We start from the raw sequence: 20,648 nt of genomic DNA on the forward strand, positions 1-20,648 counted from the left end.
AGGCGGAGCAGCTCTGGCCTCTGACGGCGGTCGGACGGGACTCTCTGAGGCTGCATCAGAGGCAGGAAGGCGGAGCAGCTCTGGCCTCTGACGGCGGTCGGACGGGACTCTCTGAGGCTGCATCAGAGGCAGGAAGGCGGAGCAGCTCTGGCCTCCATCGCACATCCCCCTTTCCTGCCAGGCTGAAGAGCGCGCCTCCCCAAACCGGCAGGGGCGGACGACGGAGCGTCCCGTAGCGACGGCCTGTCAGAAGCGCCCCGGCAGCGCCAGCCTGAACCGACAGCGCGCCGTAATGAGCCCCCCCGTCCCCCGGCTCCTCCGGCACAGCTCTCTCCGCTCAGACACACGCTGCGGCCCGCTTTCCGCAGCCCCTCGCCGCCTGGCTCCGCACCAGCAGCTGTTTAGCAAGTACAGCACTATCGTTAAAGCCCTTAAGTCTGCTCAGAGAGCCGTGAGAATTGGAATGGGGAGGGGGAGGGAAAAAGTACACAGGAGCTTAATGAACACAGCCCTACAGTATTGCTGAAACCTCTTAAGCGCTCCCCATCAATCTCGTCAAAGAAAATAACAAGTGGCCTTTCTGTTGTTGTCCATCACAAATAAGACCTAAGCTTTGTTTTTCAGTGCATCCATTGTACAAATAAGGTCTGAGCTTTGCTTTCTCCAGTGCTCCTATTGTTCAGCCTTGAAGTCTCAGTGTTCAGCCCTGCAGTAGAAGATGCACCGAAACTCTGTGTAAGTAGGAGATGGACCAAACCCCCAGATTCGATAGAAGCAGGGCCCTGCACTGAAGGAACGGGGTTCAAGCCACGCTCTCAAGGCCCCCCAAAACCATCACACTCTTGTCTCTCAGTTGGTGCGTTATATTGGAATGGTACATGTGCGCGCACACACACACACACACACACACGCAGCTCAACACCAAGCGTAAGAGCACCTGTGGCTCTGTATCTAAATGTGAGGAATAGAGCATGCGATGTTTGAAAAGCTGTCTCAGTGGCCTCTCACCCACCTGTGGCCGGCCCTGATAACTGATTTAGCAAGGAGATGAAGGCGGCAGGCTTTCATTAGTGATGCCCTATGGGCAGAAACCACAGGTAAAAAGGCAATGCCATAGATAGATAGAAATTGTAGAAAAACAACATGTGAAATGGGCACTTCCTGTAAATGCATTCTAAGTGTATTTCTAACCCCTTCCATTAAAAATATTTGTTCATCTCCAGATAGCAATAGTGCCTCATAGTTCTGTAAGTACACATTTTGAAAGCTCTCCTTCAGCATAAATCTGTTTAACAAGCACAATTAGGAACTGCGTCTCAAAGGCTGGCCCATTCAGTTCACTGTAAAGCTATTCTGCATGGCTTCGGTTCAAAAAGTTCTTCCCAGAGATAATTTTTTTAAGTGCTAGCCTTCGATAAAGTGTATTCAAAAGGAGTGCAAGCATTTGAGTGAGACATTCTCGAGTGTTGGGTTGAGAACAGGAGCAATTTCACGTCCTGTATCTCCCTCATCGTTGGCTCTCCAGCTTAGCCGCTCATCAAGAGGAAAAGATAAAAACATGTTTTGTTGATTGTTACTATGTTCACTGCCAAATAATTAAGGCATAAGCCTCAACTGCCAACTTCAGATGCAGGAAGAAACATAAATAAATAAATAATTCAGAGGAGGAAATTTGTCAGGGAGGGAAAATTAAGAAATGAAACAGGAGGCCGTTTCCCTCTGATCTGAGATCAGTGGCGAGGGTAATGGCGGACGTGCGGTCTGCGAGGCTGAGGCGACCCCGTCGCTTGATAACGAGGTCACCGTGCCCAAACTCCAGGCTCATTTCCTCCCGGTCGCAGTGGGACTCGTGAGGCCCTCCTGTTCCCGTGCATGCTCTGCTTCTGCGCTCCTTGTGAGAATTACACTCTAAAAGCCTCCTTTAATCTTCTCCGCTCTCAACCAAAGGATTACGGGGCTTTATTTTGGATCCAAGAAATGAAAAAAAGCTGCAAAACCCTCGTAAAGATGTGTCTGGGACATCAAGACAAAAAAAAAAGTTGCATAAAAATGTCTTTTCTCTGCTTTCGCAGTTTTTTTTTTTCTTCCTCTCCATAAATGGCTTTTCATTGTATGAGGTTTATGTCCTCAGCATCTGAGAAGTCATATGAACGGTCTTTTATATTCAGCTCTGTGTGTCTCGCATTTCAGTCATTTATCATTTTAGTCCGTTATTATTATTCATTGAAACGTGTTGCGCCCCAAGGCCCCGCTGTGAGTGTCCTCCAGAGGTTGAGGCGGCCGTTGGCTGGCATCGGTTCCTGCCCCTGTTAGCGCCAGCCTCCCTAGTAAACAGCATTCTCCACACACCCCAGCGGCACAGATCTGAATGGAGATGGAGCTTTACTCACCTGACAAGGTCAAACCAGCGCTGCTCGCCGAAGCTCGTCCAATCAGGTGGAAGCGTGCTGGGGCTGTAAGAACAAGACGTGAATTAAATGACAGGGGAAAAGGAAAGCCTGTGTCTCTGAACACAAGGCACATGGACAGACATTCTGCGCTTCTCTCTCAAGGCCCTTCATATCAGCCCTGGGCCATTTTAAATGCCACAAAACAAGGGGTCTTTGTGTGTTATACAAGGAAGCATCTCTGCCGGCAATGTTTGCCTTTTTTACATGTGTGCACAAAAATGCACTGATGCTTTATCTCCATTCCTCCCCTGCCGCACGCACGCACGCACGCGCGCACGCACACACACACACACACACACACACACACACACGCACGCGCGCTCATGCCCCGTCCAGGCTAGCCATCTCCATGCGTCTCGAGAAGGAAAACTGGCCAGAATATGGTCCGATCACAGCTCCCCCACTCGCCTCCCCCACCCACCCATTCCAATCAAGAGCACAGACGCCGCATGTAAGATTGATGCCGTGGGTTTGTTTGGAACAGATTGTCTCGCCACCAGCGCTCCCGAATTCTGTCTCCCGTCCAGCTGAGATCATGCCGGTCCTCAGCTAGTGGGGTGCTGTGTGGGACGGAGGGGGGGTTGGAGGGGGGAGTGGGGGGGCCTCCCGCCGAACTCTCCGCCCGCACCCCCCAGCAAACATTCGATTTTGGCCATTAACGATGCTGAAAAGCTGGTGCAGCAGCAGGCTGGTGGCATATTACCACTGAGGATGAGCACCGCTGAGCTCTACAAGCCACCCAGAGCAGAGTAAGGCTCCATAGCTTACTCCATACACGGGTGCTAAGGTTTCCACACACACTTAACACATTATTTGCACAGCATTTTGTACTGAAGGTGTTCTTACTGTGATTCTTTTTCTTTTTCTTATCAACGTTATTTTCTTTTTAAATCTGTCATTTTTGAATAATTTTCCAGCAGGCTTTACTTGAATGCATAGCAGTTCATGTTTGTTTTCCCCTTCTGTTTTTAGCTTGAATTGTGGGAAACTGGTTCACCCTGTGTTAAACAGGTAATGCATTGCTAGGTTAGAATGACTGCTTTGTCGTGCCTCTTACTAAGCTCCATTTGTTTTGGTAAAAGAATAGCGTGCATTCATCTTTCTGGTTGTTTTTCTGTTTTTGTCTCATTTACCCGGCACTAACACTAACACAGGGCAGTGGGTGTTTCTCAATCACCTGATGTCCTGCTTATTCATCGGCGCTGAAAGTTATGCGATTCTCATGTGTGCCACATATTTGTCTTCACCACATTGTTAAATCAAATGATGAGCTCCTATCAATAAACAGTCGTGTGTGAGAGAACAGTTAGATGAATACCATTTAACAAAACTCACATGGTGGTCTTACCCAAAGGGGTTGATTGTATCTGTGGAACTAAGTGTGCAGAGTTATGTAAAGATACAGTCTACAGATAGAAATACTATAGGAGAGTCAGTGCAGTGTTATACACTTTTGTCCGAAAGGGAGACGATACAGCACCATTGGACTGTACCCAGAAAACATCACCTTGGTGCAGTCTAGCTCAGTGATTGGCCCGTGTGCTGTAGTTGAAGGTGGGGTTATGCGCACTGGGCCTTCTGTAGCACTGGATTACTTTGAATGCTCTTGGTAGAGTTTTGAAAGCACCTTTTTGGGTGGGACTGCTTCAGTCTTAAATCCAGATTCAAGGAGTGAGCGTTTCCACACAGGGTATGACTTCACAGTCGGTTGAGGAAAAGTGATCGTCTTTGCAGTCTCTTCTGACTTAGTTGTTAGCGACTCTTTTTAAAAGGCGATGAGTGTGGCACATTTAGCAGTCTGATGTGTAACACTTAACACGAGCATATTTTACGAAGTTGTGCTGACTTTGTCGTAAAGCATGGACATGTGAACAGTGCTGGAATGTTTCTGCTACTGTGTACTTAGATTGCGTTTCTTTTTGTAATAATCACAGACAGTACAGGTAAGAGTCTTAACTTCTGTTCTTGCAATACAAGAAGTGTTTGCGCTGTACAGAGTCTGAAAGTATTGTAAATAGTCTGTGCGTGTGTCTGTGTGTATGTTAACGTCTGTACCTGTTGTCCCCGGTTTGCCTGCTTGCCTCATCTGTGTATTTGTTTTGTATATGATGGGCTCTGAGTCCTAACAAGGTTTACTTTTCATGGCTAATACACACAGGCCTCATCAGGTACATGAGCTATTTACTTCAGACCATGTCCTCCAAGCTTTGGCCTCGTACTGCACGTTCACGCACACAAACACACACATGCACACACTCACACGTACACACAGGGCACTGCCCTCCTCCCCTCGGTCATGGCCGGATGGGGAGCACACACACCCCCCCATCACAGTGGAGCGGGCCCATTAGAGCGCAGCGTCTCTCCGGGAGTAATCCCTGTCCCCGCCCGCAGTAATCCGCCCCCTCAGAGCCCGCCTCCATTCTGCGGCTGCGGGGCACTCCGCTCCTCTGTGGCCAAGCCTCCTGCCTTTTTGTGAGCCGAGTAAACACACAGGATTTGCAGACTCTCACACAATGCCACACCCTCAAAAAAGGGGTCCCGGGCAATAGGAGCCCCGAGGTGTGCCCGATAACACGGGACTCAAAACCGCCAGCCCCCCCCCCTCACTCGAGGCACCGCGTCCCTGTAGCGGTGGACACGAACATGCCCAACAATGAGATAAATGGCATGTGACGGTGTCAAGTGCCACCCCCCGTCAGCTGCGTCCGTGTCAGCGGAGGGGACAGCGGTGTGGCACAGGAGGGGGCGTATCATCGGCACTTTGGGAGGGGAACAGCACAGGGGATGCGCGGGAGAGGGGGTCAAACGCACAGGCAGCGTGCACCCAGGTGTCAAGGCAGAACCCAGCAAAGGTTACATTTAAGACTGAATCAGTAACACGGTGTGTGGAGCTGCACACGCGGTGTGTTCCAAATGACTCCCACAAACGGGTTTTTTTTTTTTTTTACCCATGCTTCCTCTGGGTCCGGTTCGGGGAGGAATACAGATGGGGGAAAACACTGAGTGGGGAAATACAAAACAAAAAAGCAAATCTAATTTCAGCGGTAGGAGAAAAGACTTTGAGGCGGATCTGTGAAATGGCTAAGCTGACCACAGGGGGTTTTCTGCATCGCCACTGCGAGCCAATGGGAGCGCAGCTTCGTGACAGAAAAGAAATGGAAGGAATTAGTGGTCTCAAAGGCTTGCAGCGCTGGAAAAAACCGCTGGGCCCCAAGGCGGCGCAGAGAACCAGCAGGCATGGGGGAGAGGGGGAGCAGCTGCACAGAACCTCCTGTCCTGCCTCACTAACCACCTCACAGAAACCCCTATCCCCCTCACCCACAACCTCACAGAAACCCCTGCTCCCCTCACAGGACACCCTATCCCCCTCACCCACAACCTCACAGAAACCCCTGCTCCCCTCACAGGACACCCTATCCCCCTCACCCACAACCTCACAGAAACCCCCTATCCCCCTCACCCACAACCTCACAGAAACCCCTGCTCCCCTCACAGAAACCCCTATCCCCCTCACCCACAACCTCACAGAAACCCCTGCTCCCCTCACAGGACACCCTATCCCCCTCACCCACAACCTCACAGAAACCCCTGCTCCCCTCACAGGACACCCTATCCCCCTCACCCACAACCTCACAGAAACCCCTGCTCCCCTCACAGGACACCCTATCCCCCTCACCCACAACCTCACAGAAACCCCTATCCCCCTCACCCACAACCTCACACAACCCCCTATCCCCCTCACCCACAACCTCACACAACCCCCTATCCCCCCACCAACAACCTCACACAACCCCCTATCCCCCTCACCCACAACCTCACACAACACCCTATCCCCCTCACCCACAACCTCACAGAAACCCCCTATCCCCCTCACCCACAACCTCACAGAAACCCCTGCTCCCCTCACAGGACACCCTATCCCCCTCACCAACAACCTCACAGAAACCCCTGCTCCCCTCACAGGACACCCTATCCCCCCACCAACAACCTCACACAACCCCCTATCCCCCTCACCCACAACCTCACACAACCCCCTATCCCCCACACCCACAACCTCACAGAAACCCCTGCTCCCCTCACAGGACACCCTATCCCCCTCACCAACAACCTCACAGAAACCCCTGCTCCCCTCACAGGACACCCTATCCCCCACCAACAACCTCACACAACCCCCTATCCCCCTCACCCACAACCTCACACAACCCCCTATCCCCCTCACCCACAACCTCACAGAAACCCCTGCTCCCCTCACAGGACACCCTATCCCCCTCACCCACAACCTCACAGAAACCCCTGCTCCCCTCACAGGACACCCTATCCCCCTCACCCACAACCTCACAGAAACCCCTGCTCCCCTCACAGGACACCCTATCCCCCTCACCCACAACCTCACAGAAACCCCCTATCCCCCTCACCCACAACCTCACAGAAACCCCTGCTCCCCTCACAGGACACCCTATCCCCCTCACCAACAACCTCACACAACCCCCTATCCCCCCTCACCCACAACCTCACACAACCCCCTATCCCCCACACCCACAACCTCACACAAACCCCTGTCCCCCACACCCACAACCTCACACAACCCCCTATCCCCCACACCCACAACCTCACACAAACCCCTATCCCCCACACCCACAACCTCACAGAACCCCTCAGTGTCCTCCTATTTCAATTTACCTGTCAGATCCCAGGGTAGCCGTGAATGACATCGAAAGGCAGTGCTGGATAAAAGGGAGAAATTAATGCCGTCCTTTAATCTTTAATAAAGTTACGTTCACTTTCAGTGACTCACTATTTAAGAAGTAGGCAGCCTGCTTTTGTTTTCTGTTTGTATCTCCACAAGCGTAGATCAGTTTTTTTTTTTTAACGCTTTCCAGAGGCTGTCATTTTCACTTTGTAGAATGCGTTAATTGGATAATGAGGAAGTCATTCATCTAAAGCAGCTGTGTATCGCTATCTTCATCCCCATTAATTTATTTACAGTTTGCAACCACCACACTCCCTGACCTTTGACATAAGATTGTTCAGTTGCCCTGCTGTTTAAAAATCTGTAACAAAAATTATACCAAATGCATGGCCCTGTCCTAGCGGTTGATGATCTTCGAAATGAACTGCGGTGGAGTGTAGTTTTACCCAATAGTCTGTCCTAAAGAGCAGCTACCTGCCATATTTCGTTGACAGTTTGCAGATCAACCCAACCACAGAAACATTTCATGCTTGACAAGCATGCAAAAACATAAGTTGACAAAATGTTACTCGTATCAGAGAAGGCTTTGTTATAACAATCATAACAATTACACAAGTACCAAGTATGCCATTTTGTATGCTTTCATCAATTTATTGCTTTCCATACAACATGGCAGACTTGTAGGGTGTTTATTGATATGGAATATCCCTATTGTGATCTTTATGTGGTAAACCTGCAAAAATGCAACATATAATAGGGCACCTTCTACTGCCACACTGGCCCAGCATTCTGTGTTGCTAATATGTCTGACGCTCCATGACATATGCCTGCATGAGGGAGACCAGTGCTGGATATCCTCAGCAAGGCTCAATGTCTGTTTGTTGTGTGTGCTGGAAAGTCATCCACGGCTCACCAATTTGCTGACAAAATGGCACACCAGACATGTTTTCCACAGGCTTCGGGGAGGCTGCACTGTATGCTTAACCACACGGATGTGATTATGTAACGCGCCTGGTCTTCGTTCTCTCAGTATGACGGTTGAGTTGGTATGCTGCACAGACCTTGTTTTCCGTGTGTGACTGTCTTGCACGTGAATGACAGACTCTGTTAACCGTTGCTCGGCCTGGTTGGTTGCTGATGCGAATCCAACCCCTTGTGACTGTGTCCCCCCCCCAGGAAGCACCTCTGTGTTCAGTGACTAACACTCTCACCCTCGCTTGTGTGTTGCACGCCTGTCGTGCTGTATGAACGTGAACCCCCCACCCCCCGTGGAAGCAGTCCTTTGACATGTGTAAAGCATGCCCTTGCTATCAGTCATGGAGCCCGAGTGAGGTGTGTGTCTGGGCGGGCCCCCCCCCCCCCCCCCCCCCAGAAGCAGTGAAGGTCCACTCACGAGGCTGAGGGAGGGCAGGTTAGCTGCTCCTTTGATGTGACCTCAAACCCAGTATATCTCCAGACCGCGTGAGGATTTTTAATGTATTATTTATTTATTTTTTAAAAAAAAAACCTCTGGTATTCTTGGCCTGTGTGCTCCAGATACCGGCACTCCCCTCAGACCTCAGCATTGTTCTGTAACTTAAGAATGTAGGACAGCGCTGGGGGAGGAAGAGTTTGGGATTATGTTCTAGGTGTGTCATCATCAGGACATTAAAAAAAAAGGAAGATAATATTTTGGAGAATATTTAAATTTCTTTCTGTAATTTGCCATGCTTGTTAAAAGAATACTGCTCACTTCAAGCAGTTTCAACTGAAGTTTGTTTAGAACTTTTAGTTGTTTCCCTCCCCCCTTCTCTCTCCTCCCTCTCTCCTCTCTCTCCCTCTCTCTCTCTCTCTCTCTTTTTTTTAACCTTCCACTTGAGGAGGGCATAAACTTTAATGCAGTTCAATTTGTCAGCCAAACTTGGCGGACGGTTTAAAGTGGTTAGACGTAGAGGAATATATCAGCGGTGGCACGGAGTGAGTGATTGCTTTGATTCATAGGGTCTGTTTTTTTCCCTCCCCTTTCTATACGGGGTAATGTACGATGCAGAGATGCGGTCTTATTAAGACTGAAGTCTGAACTCAGACTGGCTAGAGAGGTTAGCGTCTCTCCACTGCCTCGCAAAGCAATCAGTCAGCAGACACGCATGCCTCTAACCGGCCCATTGATTTCACTTAAATGAAGCGAGTCCTATATTCATTTGCGTTTCAAGGGGTTTGTCTTTTTTTTTTGTGTTTTAAAACTAATTTGTCTTCTGTCTTTCTCTCTCTCCCCCGTCCAGACCCGTTCCTAAAGCGCCAGCCAATGAGAAGAAGGAACGACCTCTGAGCACCATGAGCGAAGCTTCCAACTACACCGGTGGCTCCGACTACGCCACTCACCCGGGCAGCCCGGCAGGCAGAGTGAGTGCCCCCCTTTTCGCCCGCCGGCGGTCCGTCACACGGGGCAGACCGGAAGACCTCAGCCAATCCCCTCTGAAATGGATTTTTGTGTCTCCCGGCTTTGAAATGAGTTATTTGCGATGCGGCTCAGTTGGGGGTCAAGGGCAGCGGTTCCTGTCTGTGTTAGCCTTTGTCACATTGTCCGCTTGGGGAAAGCGGCGTAGGAATCCACAGAGACCTGCAGCGTGGGAAGTGAGCTGCAGAAGAGCTGATGAGCTCTTGAGGGAGGGGGTTGTGTATGTGTGTGTGTGTGTGTGTTGGGGGGGGGTTAGAGGTGGGATGGATGTCTGAGCGTTCAGACAAAGGACAGGTGGGTCACCTGGCTGTCCGAGCCCTGTTTGTCTCCTCTGCCTCTGAGCAGTGGAGTGGAAATCCCATTTCTTCCAGAAGGTTCCGTCCTCTGTGTCTGTCCTCCATTCCTGAAAGTGAGTCAGACTTTCATGCTCAAACTGCGTAAACAAAAAGTGAGAGGCAGCGCATTGCTTAGAGGCAGAAGGCTTTGGTAAGTGCTGTATCTGGACTGGAGCTCGCTCTTCCTCCCTGGCATGTGATGGTCATTTCGGGTGAATACAGTATGTTTTATAGAAGCATGCTGAATGTGAATGCAATTCATTTTATCCTTTCAGCCCTCAAGATCCTCCAAAAAAGTTCACAATTTTGGGAAGAGGTCCAACTCAATAAAGAGGAACCCCAATGCACCAGTGGTCAAGAGCAGCTGGCTGTACAAACAGGTATATATTTTGGACTCTTGAAGTATTTTTGACCATATTTTTGCCTGACTGCTATGACAAAATGTCAGTTATACAGAAACAGGCCTGCTTTTAATATGTAAAAAAATGTAAATGTAATCTATACATGCGTCATATGAATAATACAGAGGACGTGTGAAGAGGAAGAAATAACCAAAAAAGTCCTTGCCCAACTCTTCTGTTGAACTCATAGTTCTGAAAGCCAGCGAAACAAATGCAAATGTGAGCTGTGCTTTTCTTCCTGCCCTGCTGTGCGAGGCTGTTGCCTTTGCCCCGCACACAAAGCAGAGCACCGCATCCCCACTCCCCTCTCTGAGCTGCCGTCTGACAAAGACCCGAACAAAGGAGGCCGAGCTGCGCCCGAACGGGCCCCTCTCCCCCAGGGTCCGGGTCGATGGCCTCTGCTCTGTAAGTCAGACGGGCCTTGTGGAAGGCCGAGCTTTCGCCACCGCCCCCGGCGGGCGTTCGGAGGCCGACCCGTGGCGGAGCTTCCCGAGGCGGGGCCGTGTTTGTTCGAGCGCCGAGGGCCCCCTTAATTTTGTTTTAATTACGGCCGCCATAATGGACACACGGGGATCTATTCTGCTGCAGCTGACAACCCGGCTATTTGGTGACTAATGCGGTGTGGTATTATTCGAGGGGGGGAATTACTCTTGAGGGTAGGAAGAGATGTGAGGATCTCGCTTAACGAGGCGGCGCTGGTAATGAGCCTCATTCCAAAAAAAAAAAAGGGAAAAAAGGAAAACGCGAAAAGAACAAAAAGCAGCGATTTTTATTCATATTACCTAAGGAGATCCTGCGGACTTGTGTGGGTGGTTCATCTTCCAGTCAGGTACTTTGGCTTTTTAATCCATCTGCTTAAATGCATGCCGAGGGTGCAAACCCATTGAAGGTTTGGGTGGTGATGTGTCATGCCTTTTGTCGGTACTTGATGCTTAACGGAACATAAATAGTCAGACACGCCTTCCACCACATGTTGGTAACTAAATCCCGGGAGATGGTGAGGGTGCTTCCCAGAGATAGGCCCTTTTAAAGGGTGCAGCGGGGAGGCTAGCACAGTCAGTTAGTGTTAGCAGAGGTTAGCGGGGTCAGTTATGGCATGGCAGAACGGCCTGCATCGTGTGCATATAGGAAAGGTCATGCCTGTGTGTTGGAGTGAGGGCCACTCCGGGAAGCCACGAGGCACATCAGGAAGTGTTGAAGGGAGACGTCCCCTGCTTGATGGCCGCACACAGCCCCGAGGAGCCTGCCGTGCAGAGCCACGTGTGGCCCGCTTCGTCCTTGATCGGGGTGTAATCTGTCCTCAGACACCGCTCCCGGTCCATCCGTCCCCCCAGAATGGGCTCTCTCCAACACCGAATCCCAGATAAGGAACGGGGCTCAAATTTTCCGATAAGCCATACGGAAGCAACGTCAATAACCTCTCAATCACCCCATGGCTTTTTTTTATTATTATGCCAGGCTGAAAATCTCTTTTGAAAGCTGCATCGATTGACACTGGGGAAAAACTTCAGAGGGAGGCTTCTGTTTCTCAGCCCACTGACTGAGGCTGTGGCTCAAAGGGGAAGACTGTTTCACGTGGCCTTGCCTCCGTTTGGTCTGGGGATTGTTTTCTGTGAGGAAGGAAACACAAGGAAGAAAAAAAAAAACAACAACATGGCTGATGTTGAGCATAAAGAAAATGTGTAAAGATGGGCAGATGGCAATCACTGAGGGAATAGATAAGGTTGGACACCCTCACCCACAAGTCAAGGCAAGAAAAGGGTTTTGTTTCGGAGTCATTAGGAGATAAAGGAGACCAATTTGTTCCAGTCAGAAGAGATAGAGGTTTTTAATTGAAATGGTTGAGGGCAGAGAGGCAGGGCGCTTGGCTGCCGCAGACGTGTGACCCTTGCTGTTCCTCCTGTCTCCTTCAGGACAGCACAGGGATGAAGCTGTGGAAGAAGAGATGGTTTGTGCTGTCTGACATGTGCCTGTTCTACTACAGAGGTGAGTCCGGCTGAAGGGCAAGCACCTGAGAGACAAGCACCTTTTCAGTCAGTTTGTCTCTCTCTCTCTCTCTCTCACACACACACACACACACACACACTCTCTCTCTCTCTCTCTCTCTCTCTCTCTCTCTCTCTCTCTCTCACACTCACACACACACACACACACACTCTCTCTCTCTCTCTCTCTCTCTCTCTCTCTCTCTCTCTCTCTCTCCCTCTCTCTCTCTCTCTCGCACGCACACATACACACACACACACACACACTCTCTCTCTCTCTCTCTCTCTCTCTCTCTCACACACACTCACACACACACACACACACACACACACTCTCTCTCTCTCTCTCTCTCTCTCTCTCTCTCTCTCTCTCTCTCTCTCTCTCTCACACACACACACACACACACACACTCTCTCTCTCTCTCTCTCTCTCTCTCTCTCTCTCTCTCTCTCTCTCTCTCTCTCTCTCGCACACGCACACGCACACATACACACACACACGCACACATACACACACCTGACATCTTGCACACTTGCACACACTTGCTCATAGATTTTCTCTCTCTCTCTCTCTCTCTCTCTCTCTCTCACACACACACACACACACACACACACACACACACACACACACACACACACACACACACACACACATACATGCCCACACACACACATACATGCCCACACATACATACCCACACAGATACACCCACACTCTGATGTGCAGTGATGTACAGCACTGACAGACAGTTACCGCATGCAGACAAACCTCCTGGGGGTTCATCAAACCATCACAAAGGAGGGGACGCACTTTTTGTGTCTTTTTTTTCCAGAAAGGGAGGCAACAGGAACAGTAGGCTGTGTGTTACAATGGCATAAAACTAACAATCACACTTTCTCCACTGAGGAACCAAGTGCAGAAGTGCATTAAGGCAGAATCAGACCTTTTTAAAGTAAAGTTCGCTCTGTCCTAACGGGCTGTATGCTTTTCTCTTTCTGCTGTGAAATGAGCAGCGTCCATTATACCACCCACACTGTGTGTCCCCTTATATCCAGATCAACACCCATTTAAGGTGCACTCCAGGTGAAGTGGTCGTGCAGCAGGAACAGGAAACGCACGTCCTCACCAGCCACATGTTTAATTTCCATCAGGATTTGAAAATTTCCATGAACTGCATGCTCTTCAGCACAGCCCCGGGGTACACTGTGGAGCTGAACGCTTATCATCCCGGCCTCACGCTTTCTGCTCTGTAAAGCAGTGTGCTGTATCGCCACACACACGTTGGGCGGCAGTGTAGCAAAGCGGGGCAAGGAACAGGGCTTGTATCCGAAAGGTTTCTAGTTCGATTCCCCACTGGGGCACTGCCGTTGTACACTTGGGCAAGGTACTTAACCCACAGTGGCCTCAGTAAATATCTGGCTGTATGAATGGATAACATGTCCAAAAAAAAAACTGTAACCTGTGTAAGTCACTCTGGATAAGAGCATGTCTTAAATGATAATGTAATTTATTGAAAAGAAACAATTTGGTGTGAATGTTTTGACCTGTGCGGTTCTGACTGTCTGAGTTCAGCCGAGACTAAAAGAAAGGCGTTCGGCGGCTGTATCACGCAGAGCACCGTGAAGTCCGGGCCTGTGACTAAATCTTAATTAAAACGGCCGTGTTACTTCATATTAACTGTGGAGCCAGGATATTGGCAATTATGTAGTCTTTTATTATTTTTTTGAATACATCAGGCTTGAAATGTCCCTGGAATTAAATTACAAAAAAGATAATGCTGTGCTCTAAATTTGATTTCACACTTAAACGGTATGATGGATGATGGCATGAACTGATGGCCAGCCAGTGGTGCACACATCCATGTGTTGTCTGTTTTCTAATCAGATTATCGTGTTTACAGATTCATTATCTGCTGATAGGAGTAAGCTCAGGAGAAATGAGATTAACATATTGTTTATACATAAGTGTCAATAAAAATAGTAATATATTACACGTTTTTGTTATGGCTATCCTGTTGGCATAGTCTCTTGAAGGATCAGATCTTTTTGCTGGCTTTGTGTCACAGGTCAGGTCTCTCTTTTTTATTTTTCCCCCAAATTTGTTGATTTCAGCCACGTCCCATGTCTCTTCTGTGGTAGAAGCAGAAGTCTGACAGAAGTTTTGGTCTTGCTAATATTGCCAGTACAAATTTCATTACATTATTTATTAGCTTGTCGGACGGCTTTATTGGAGGCAAGTTCACACAGCTCACAGTCTGACCTGCTGTCCGTTCACATGGCTGAATACTGAAGCACTTCAGGTTAAGCAAATGCTCAGGGTACGTCGACAGCACCCCACCTGAGGTTTCAGCCTGCACTCTTCCTAATACGAGCTTGGTTTTCTGATCACATCTGGTTACAGCTTCATCATCGCCCTGAGGTTTCCCTGAAGTCATGCCTGCAGTTATGTGAAGAGGATATGAGCTTTCCTCATCCTCTGTATTACAACTCATCTCAAACCCAGTGAAAACACTTTTTGGATTTGAGGCTGTTGACCCCCTAGTGACCTGCCGGTACCATTTAGTCATGTGATTCACAGTCCCCACCCACTGACAGCCTGCATCTTGTCAGGTTTGGATTTTTTTTCCATAAATTGCACAATTACATCAGGCCCACAGTGCAATCAGACGAGAATCAGACATGGCAGGCCCCAGGTGGGAATAGTGCGTTTATTGGCAGGCTGAGAGGAGTGTTCTGAAAGAACGGGAGAGACGTGCTCTGGGCCTGACTGAGCTCTGTCTCTGTCTCCCTCCCTCGCTCTCTCTCTCTCTCTCTCTCTCTCTCTCTCTTTTTCCCTCTCCATTTACTCTAACTTTCCTCTCTCTCCTCTCTCCTCCATCCCATCCAATCTTCCCTGTATCTCTTCCTCCTTTGTTTTTTTCCCCTTCTCCCATCTATTCGCTCTCTCTTGGTCTGTTTCCTTTTGTTCCCTCTCTCTTTTTCTCCCTTCTTTCTCACTCCCTCTCTCTCTATTTCTCTCTCTAAATCAAACCAGGATTCATCCTGACTTTCTTACCGTGGCAGTGTTATAGAGTGTCGCCAGTATGTTGCATGGACATGTAAGACCAACTATCCCTCCTCTCCCTCTGCCAGAGTAACTGTCATTCGCCTTCTCTCCTTCTCTCCCTCCTTTTCTCCTTCAAGCTCTGTCGGCCAGCCATGTTAAATATTGATAAAGCTGTTTAGAGCCCTGACGGTTTGTGAGCTAAAAGCGTAACAGGTTGTAAATGACCTGGGTAAGAAAGGCGCTAAGCCTTAATTTGGGCCGAGCGTCTGCCCAGGCTGATAGCTCTTATCTGCGCCGAGTCGGTCTCGCCGAGCCCCGATAAGGATGAAAAGTCTGCGTTATTAGAGGGCGGTCTGCTTTTGTCGCCTTTTCTCCGAGTCTGACAGAACAACAAGGTGGCAGAACAAAAGAGGAGCGTGGCCAGACGGGGGGGATCTGACCAATTTGTCTCACGCTTCGGCGCCCGGGTCACAAACTCCGTGCCCCTCTTCCGCATGCGGGGTTTATTTTCACCGCTGTCGTTTTTATCACCTGAGCCCGACTCTTCGCCGCAGAGGCTGGTGCTGAGATACCCGCCGACACCGGCGATGAATAAATCGTGGTTTACCCTGGGAGGCAGATCAGCCCCGGTGGGCGTAACTGCGTTTCCCTGGCCCCGGAGGCCCGCGAGCAGTCACATCCAGCGGTCACATCCAGGGGGCGTGATACAGAGCCTTGAGTGCCGCTGCAGTCTGGGAACCCGGCGGAGGAAGTGTAAGGAGCGAAGTGTTCCCTCAGGAGGCCGTGGCATTTAAACCCCCCCGGTCCCGGGGTGAGATCATTAGACACCGTGTCCTAATTTTCATTCGTTTGTTTGTTTATATTCCGGTGGCATCGTGGTCTCATGGTGCAATCAATTATTCAGCATCGCAAAAGCGGCCCTCCGCGCTGTAAGTGGGAGAGTTGCCAGCGGTTACCCAAGAAAGCACACACTGGCGCTCGGTGTGTGTGTGTGTGTGTGTGTGTGTGTGTGTGTGTGTGTGTGTGTGTGTGTGTGTGTGTTTGTGGGGTGTTTGTGGGGTGTTTGTTTTTGGATTGTGTGAACCAGAAAGATACAGATGGCTTGTATGAAATCTGCAGATGAAAATATTCCCTGTGTAAATCTTTGAACAAGTCTGAGATGCCCCGCTGAACACAGCAGCGAAGTCTGTCCATTTCGATCCGGCATGCTGTTGCTGGGCGGGGAATAAAATCAGAATCCTCCATTCCCCTCCATTAGTGGGAGATGTCTTTTATGGATGTATATTAAGTGATATTACAGAGTTTTTAGCCCATGTTTTCGCTGTGCCTTATCCTTCCATTAGGCATGAAGGTGACTGCTTTTCTTAATGACAGCAGAGGGATCACATTGCTCATTTCTCTTATCTAATCCCGCTGTCTGGGATTTGCTCTTTTCGGTTTCCGGTTCATGTCAGGAGCGGAGTGAGAGATTCCCCACAGCCCTGCAAGTCTCCTTTGGATTTAATTTTAACATTCACACCCAGTTGTTCAGGCTGATGTAATCACTCACTCATTTGCACTCGTTGGAAATTTAATTCGGTTTTTTGAAGTGATTTATGATTCGGATAAGATATACTTGCCACATTAATGCAGATGAGTCTGTGGACAGGTGATAGCGATAGCTGATAATCGGATAATTAAACCGTTCAGATGGACGATGTGTGGAACTCCCTGCGGAACGGGTGTGTCTTGGCACCACAGAGGCAATGGTGGTGATGCTTTTGGGTCTGCAGCGCATTAAACACTTTTACACACCGGCATGAATCTGTCATGTAGTTTATTTGCTTGGAAAAATCCCTCAGTCAGTGTGGCTTCCATAACTGAAATTTATTGCATAGTGTCAGTCTATGCAACGGGATATTCACTGAAGCAATTCTAGATAACTTATGTGCTCAAGGGTAAGACTGCAGTGCCCCGCTTGGGGATTTGAACCTAGAGCAACCCTCTGGTAGCAAGTACTGCCCCCTTATCACCAGGCCACATGGCTGCCCTTATCCCCAGATGAAATTATAGTCACTAAACGTCCTTTTTTTGTTTCTCTTCCGTATGTTTTGGCATTTTTCACTTCCTCATGTGTACCAGCAGTACTGCAGCATGACACTAGTAACTCGCAGTCTCTGTGTTACCTTTTCTCTGTGTGTCTCACACCAAAAGGATCACGGTAATGTGTTTGGCTTAGCCTGGCGAGGCCTCTGTCTGGCTGCTGTGCAGAGCCCAGCGTGAGGGAGGCAGCAGAATACGGTTTTAGCAGGAGGGGAGCGAGCGTCTCGCCTGTCACAAACCCCTCTGCTACGCTCTGATAAATGCCGTCTGAAACTGCATAAATCGCCACGGGAGGAGAGGGAGACGGGGAGTTCTACATCAACATCACATCTCGGACCCAGACAAAGGCAAACAAGGTTCCGCTCGGCGTAGGCAGCGCTATGCCGTATTAAAACGCAAATGCCCCCCCCCCCCCCTTTTTTTTTCCCTCAGATGAAAAAGAAGAAGGGATCCTTGGAAGCATCCTCCTGCCAAGCTTTCATATATCCATGCTTTCTGTGGATGACCACATCAACAGGAAATATGCCTTCAAGGTCAGTTCTTTTTTTTTAACTGCTGTTTGAATTTGCGCAGTTTCCAGCCGTTGAATATGGTCACGATGCATCGCTAAAGGTGAGCGAAGGCACACGGCGCCTGTTAGTGGCGCACGAGGTGCTGAAATGAGGTTGCTTTTCCCTCCTGGGGGGGAGCTTTCCCCTCCTGTTTGTCTCCAAAGGCGTCACCTGCTGATGCCCGGTGCTTTAACAGGCACTGCTTAAACAGCACAGCCCCTGCTCATACACCACCAGGAGTCCGCAGGCAGTTGTGCTTACACTGTTGCCCCTCCGCCGTCTCCACGAAGTGCCGTGTGCAAAACCCCGAAAAGAGGGTCCGGCTCTGCCGCACTCCTCTCCCTGCCAAAGCCGAGCGATGCGGAGACGCCCGGGAGTCTGTGGAAGGTCACTGCAACCGCAGCGCTAGCTCGGGTTGCGTCTCCCGGGGAGGAGCGGGGTCTGAGCCGCTCTTACGGTTCGCAGTCATAATGATGGCGAAATAGTCCACATGCTAGAAATGATTCGACTGCTAGAGACGGTTCATATTATGAGTCCCGCGCAAACATCGCGCTGTCTGTTAGCCTCGCAGCGCTGCCTTCCTGTGATGGGAGCGGTGTCGTGACTAGCGTGCCTCTCGTGCCCCCGTTTGTGTTCCCATGGGGGCTGAGGGGAACTCGACAGACAGAGAGGCCTGTTTCGCGTTTGTTTCCCAGACTGCGATGAACTGGATGCTTCATGAACTCACTCGGTGTCCCTGCTTTCTCTCTCCCCCTCGCGCTCACAATGTCCCGGCTTGTCCTGCGGCGAGGCGGAGCGCGGGGGAACAGTCAACATGTTTACTGGGACTTTGGCCACAGTATGGTAAGTGCGGCTGCATTATGGGGCATTGTCCTTTGTTTGCTTCGGCATTCTTGTGTAACGCCATGATGCACACAAACACATTCACACACATTCTCTCTGACTCACACCCACACGCACACACTCGCTCGCACACACTTTCTGTCTGTCTTGCTGTAAGAAGCTGAGCTGTAATTTGAGATTAGTGTGTGTGTGGATGTTTTCAAGTATGTTATGGATTGATATTTCAGTGTAACAAACCTCCGCATGGGTCGCCACCTGGGAACCAAACCCACAGCCTTCCTGAACCCAAGCCCAGTTCCTGAGCCAGCACAAGTCATGTTTATTTTTAACGCCCGCTGTTTTAGAAATGTGCAGAAAAGGTTTTGCGTGCAGTTGATATAATTCCATTACAGCAGTGCCACTTGAAGCACATGTGCTGAGCTCCCTATGGACACAACCAGGAAAGCTCTGACACGTGCATATAACTGGCACCCAGTTAATCTCTGTCACTCTCAGCAATCCTGACTGGCACGTCACACGTCGGAGCGCTGTGCTTTGCCGCATCCTCCAGACCCAATCGGAAAACACATACTGCACCAATTTGTCGAACCGGCTTCCTCTGCGTCTCTCCTCATCCATCTCCCGCTCTGTCTCTCTGTTGCAGGTAGAGCGCTCCACAGCTGTGCTCCTGTCCTGTTTCCCCAGGCCACGCATCCCAACATGAGGACGTACTACTTCTGCACAGACACGGCCAAAGAGATGGAGTCCTGGATGAAGGTGATGACAGACGCGGCGCTGGTGCACACAGAACCAGTGAAGAGGTGCGTCTGCAACCAATATGGGGCTGGGTACCTTCCACATAGACTTTCTCTCTGCTCCACCTTTTTTTTTTTTTTAACACACATTCTCTTTCTTTCCCTCCCTCCCTCCCTCCCTCCCTCTCTGTCTCTCTTTCTCTTTCTCTCCCCCCATCTCTCTCTCTCTGCCTCTCTGTCTCTCTCTCTCTGTTTCTCTCTCTCTCTCTCTCTCTCCCTCCCTTTTTCTCACTCTCACTCTCTCTCATAATTGTTGCATAAGTTGTTGGCACAGTGGAAACAAACATCGTTTTGATAGATCTTATGCGAACCTCTCGACGCCGCACTCCATACTCAAAACAACAACACGCTCTCAGCTTTTTTTGGACTGCACACTCCGGCTCGCTGGCCCCTTTCGACTTGGGGCGCGTTTTTAATCCTCTCCTCTGGAGTGCTCCAGAAGTGCGCGCCCATCAGACTTACGTAACCAGGGCGATTGTCAACCAGAATAATTGTGAAGCTCACCCGCCACCGTGTTTGCTGAGACCGCAGCGCAGGTGTGTCAACAGCACACTTACCGGAGAAGCGCGTCTCTCTGGAGGGCTGCTGTCAGCTGCGGAGTGCTGCGTTAGCGCCGTGTTCGCGCTGACGAGGGAAAGCTGCTGATAAACCAGTCGCTAAAGTGCCTTTTAATTACAGCAAGCAGCGTGGTGACTAACGAACAGCAACGGCTTCTCTCCGGCTGGATCCTCTCAGTGGCGCGCACGGGCGGAATCCTAATGTATATATTTAATTTATTTCATTTTTACTTTAAAACCCGATGGAAAACACGGTTGACGCTCGGAATACCGCAAGAAAATCACCTGCGGCTAAAAATATTCAAATTGCCCGCTTGCGTAACCACCTTAAAAAACACGCATGAGGTAATGCGCATGTGGTTTTATGAGGGTTATATGCTCTTTTTTTTATTGCTGCAGAGGAGCAGCAGAAGGCTGTAATGTACATCAGGCAAACCCGCCGTGTTTAACAGGCTGTGCATGGAAACCTGGAAG

The 20,648-nt window shown here is 49.8% G+C and overlaps 1 protein-coding gene across 13 annotated transcripts in view; it reads left to right on the plus strand.

Annotated features, from left to right (window-relative positions):
• Nucleotides 1–20,648, plus strand: part of plekha5 (pleckstrin homology domain containing, family A member 5) — a 158,754-nt gene that overhangs the window by 101,900 nt on the left and 36,206 nt on the right. For all 13 annotated transcript variants that reach the window (XM_036517654.1, XM_036517658.1, XM_036517657.1 and 10 more), the window contains exons 5-11: nt 3,423–3,461; nt 4,385–4,393; nt 9,405–9,525; nt 10,191–10,295; nt 12,230–12,302; nt 17,862–17,962; nt 19,508–19,623. In XM_036517654.1, the coding sequence (XP_036373547.1) occupies nt 3,423–3,461; nt 4,385–4,393; nt 9,405–9,525; nt 10,191–10,295; nt 12,230–12,302; nt 17,862–17,962; nt 19,508–19,623 (564 nt within the window). The remainder of the gene's footprint in view (nt 1–3,422; nt 3,462–4,384; nt 4,394–9,404; nt 9,526–10,190; nt 10,296–12,229; nt 12,303–17,861; nt 17,963–19,507; nt 19,624–20,648) is intronic.

The sequence above is a fragment of the Megalops cyprinoides genome, chromosome 23 (genome assembly GCF_013368585.1).
Source record: "Megalops cyprinoides isolate fMegCyp1 chromosome 23, fMegCyp1.pri, whole genome shotgun sequence".
NCBI lineage: Eukaryota > Metazoa > Chordata > Actinopteri > Elopiformes > Megalopidae > Megalops > Megalops cyprinoides.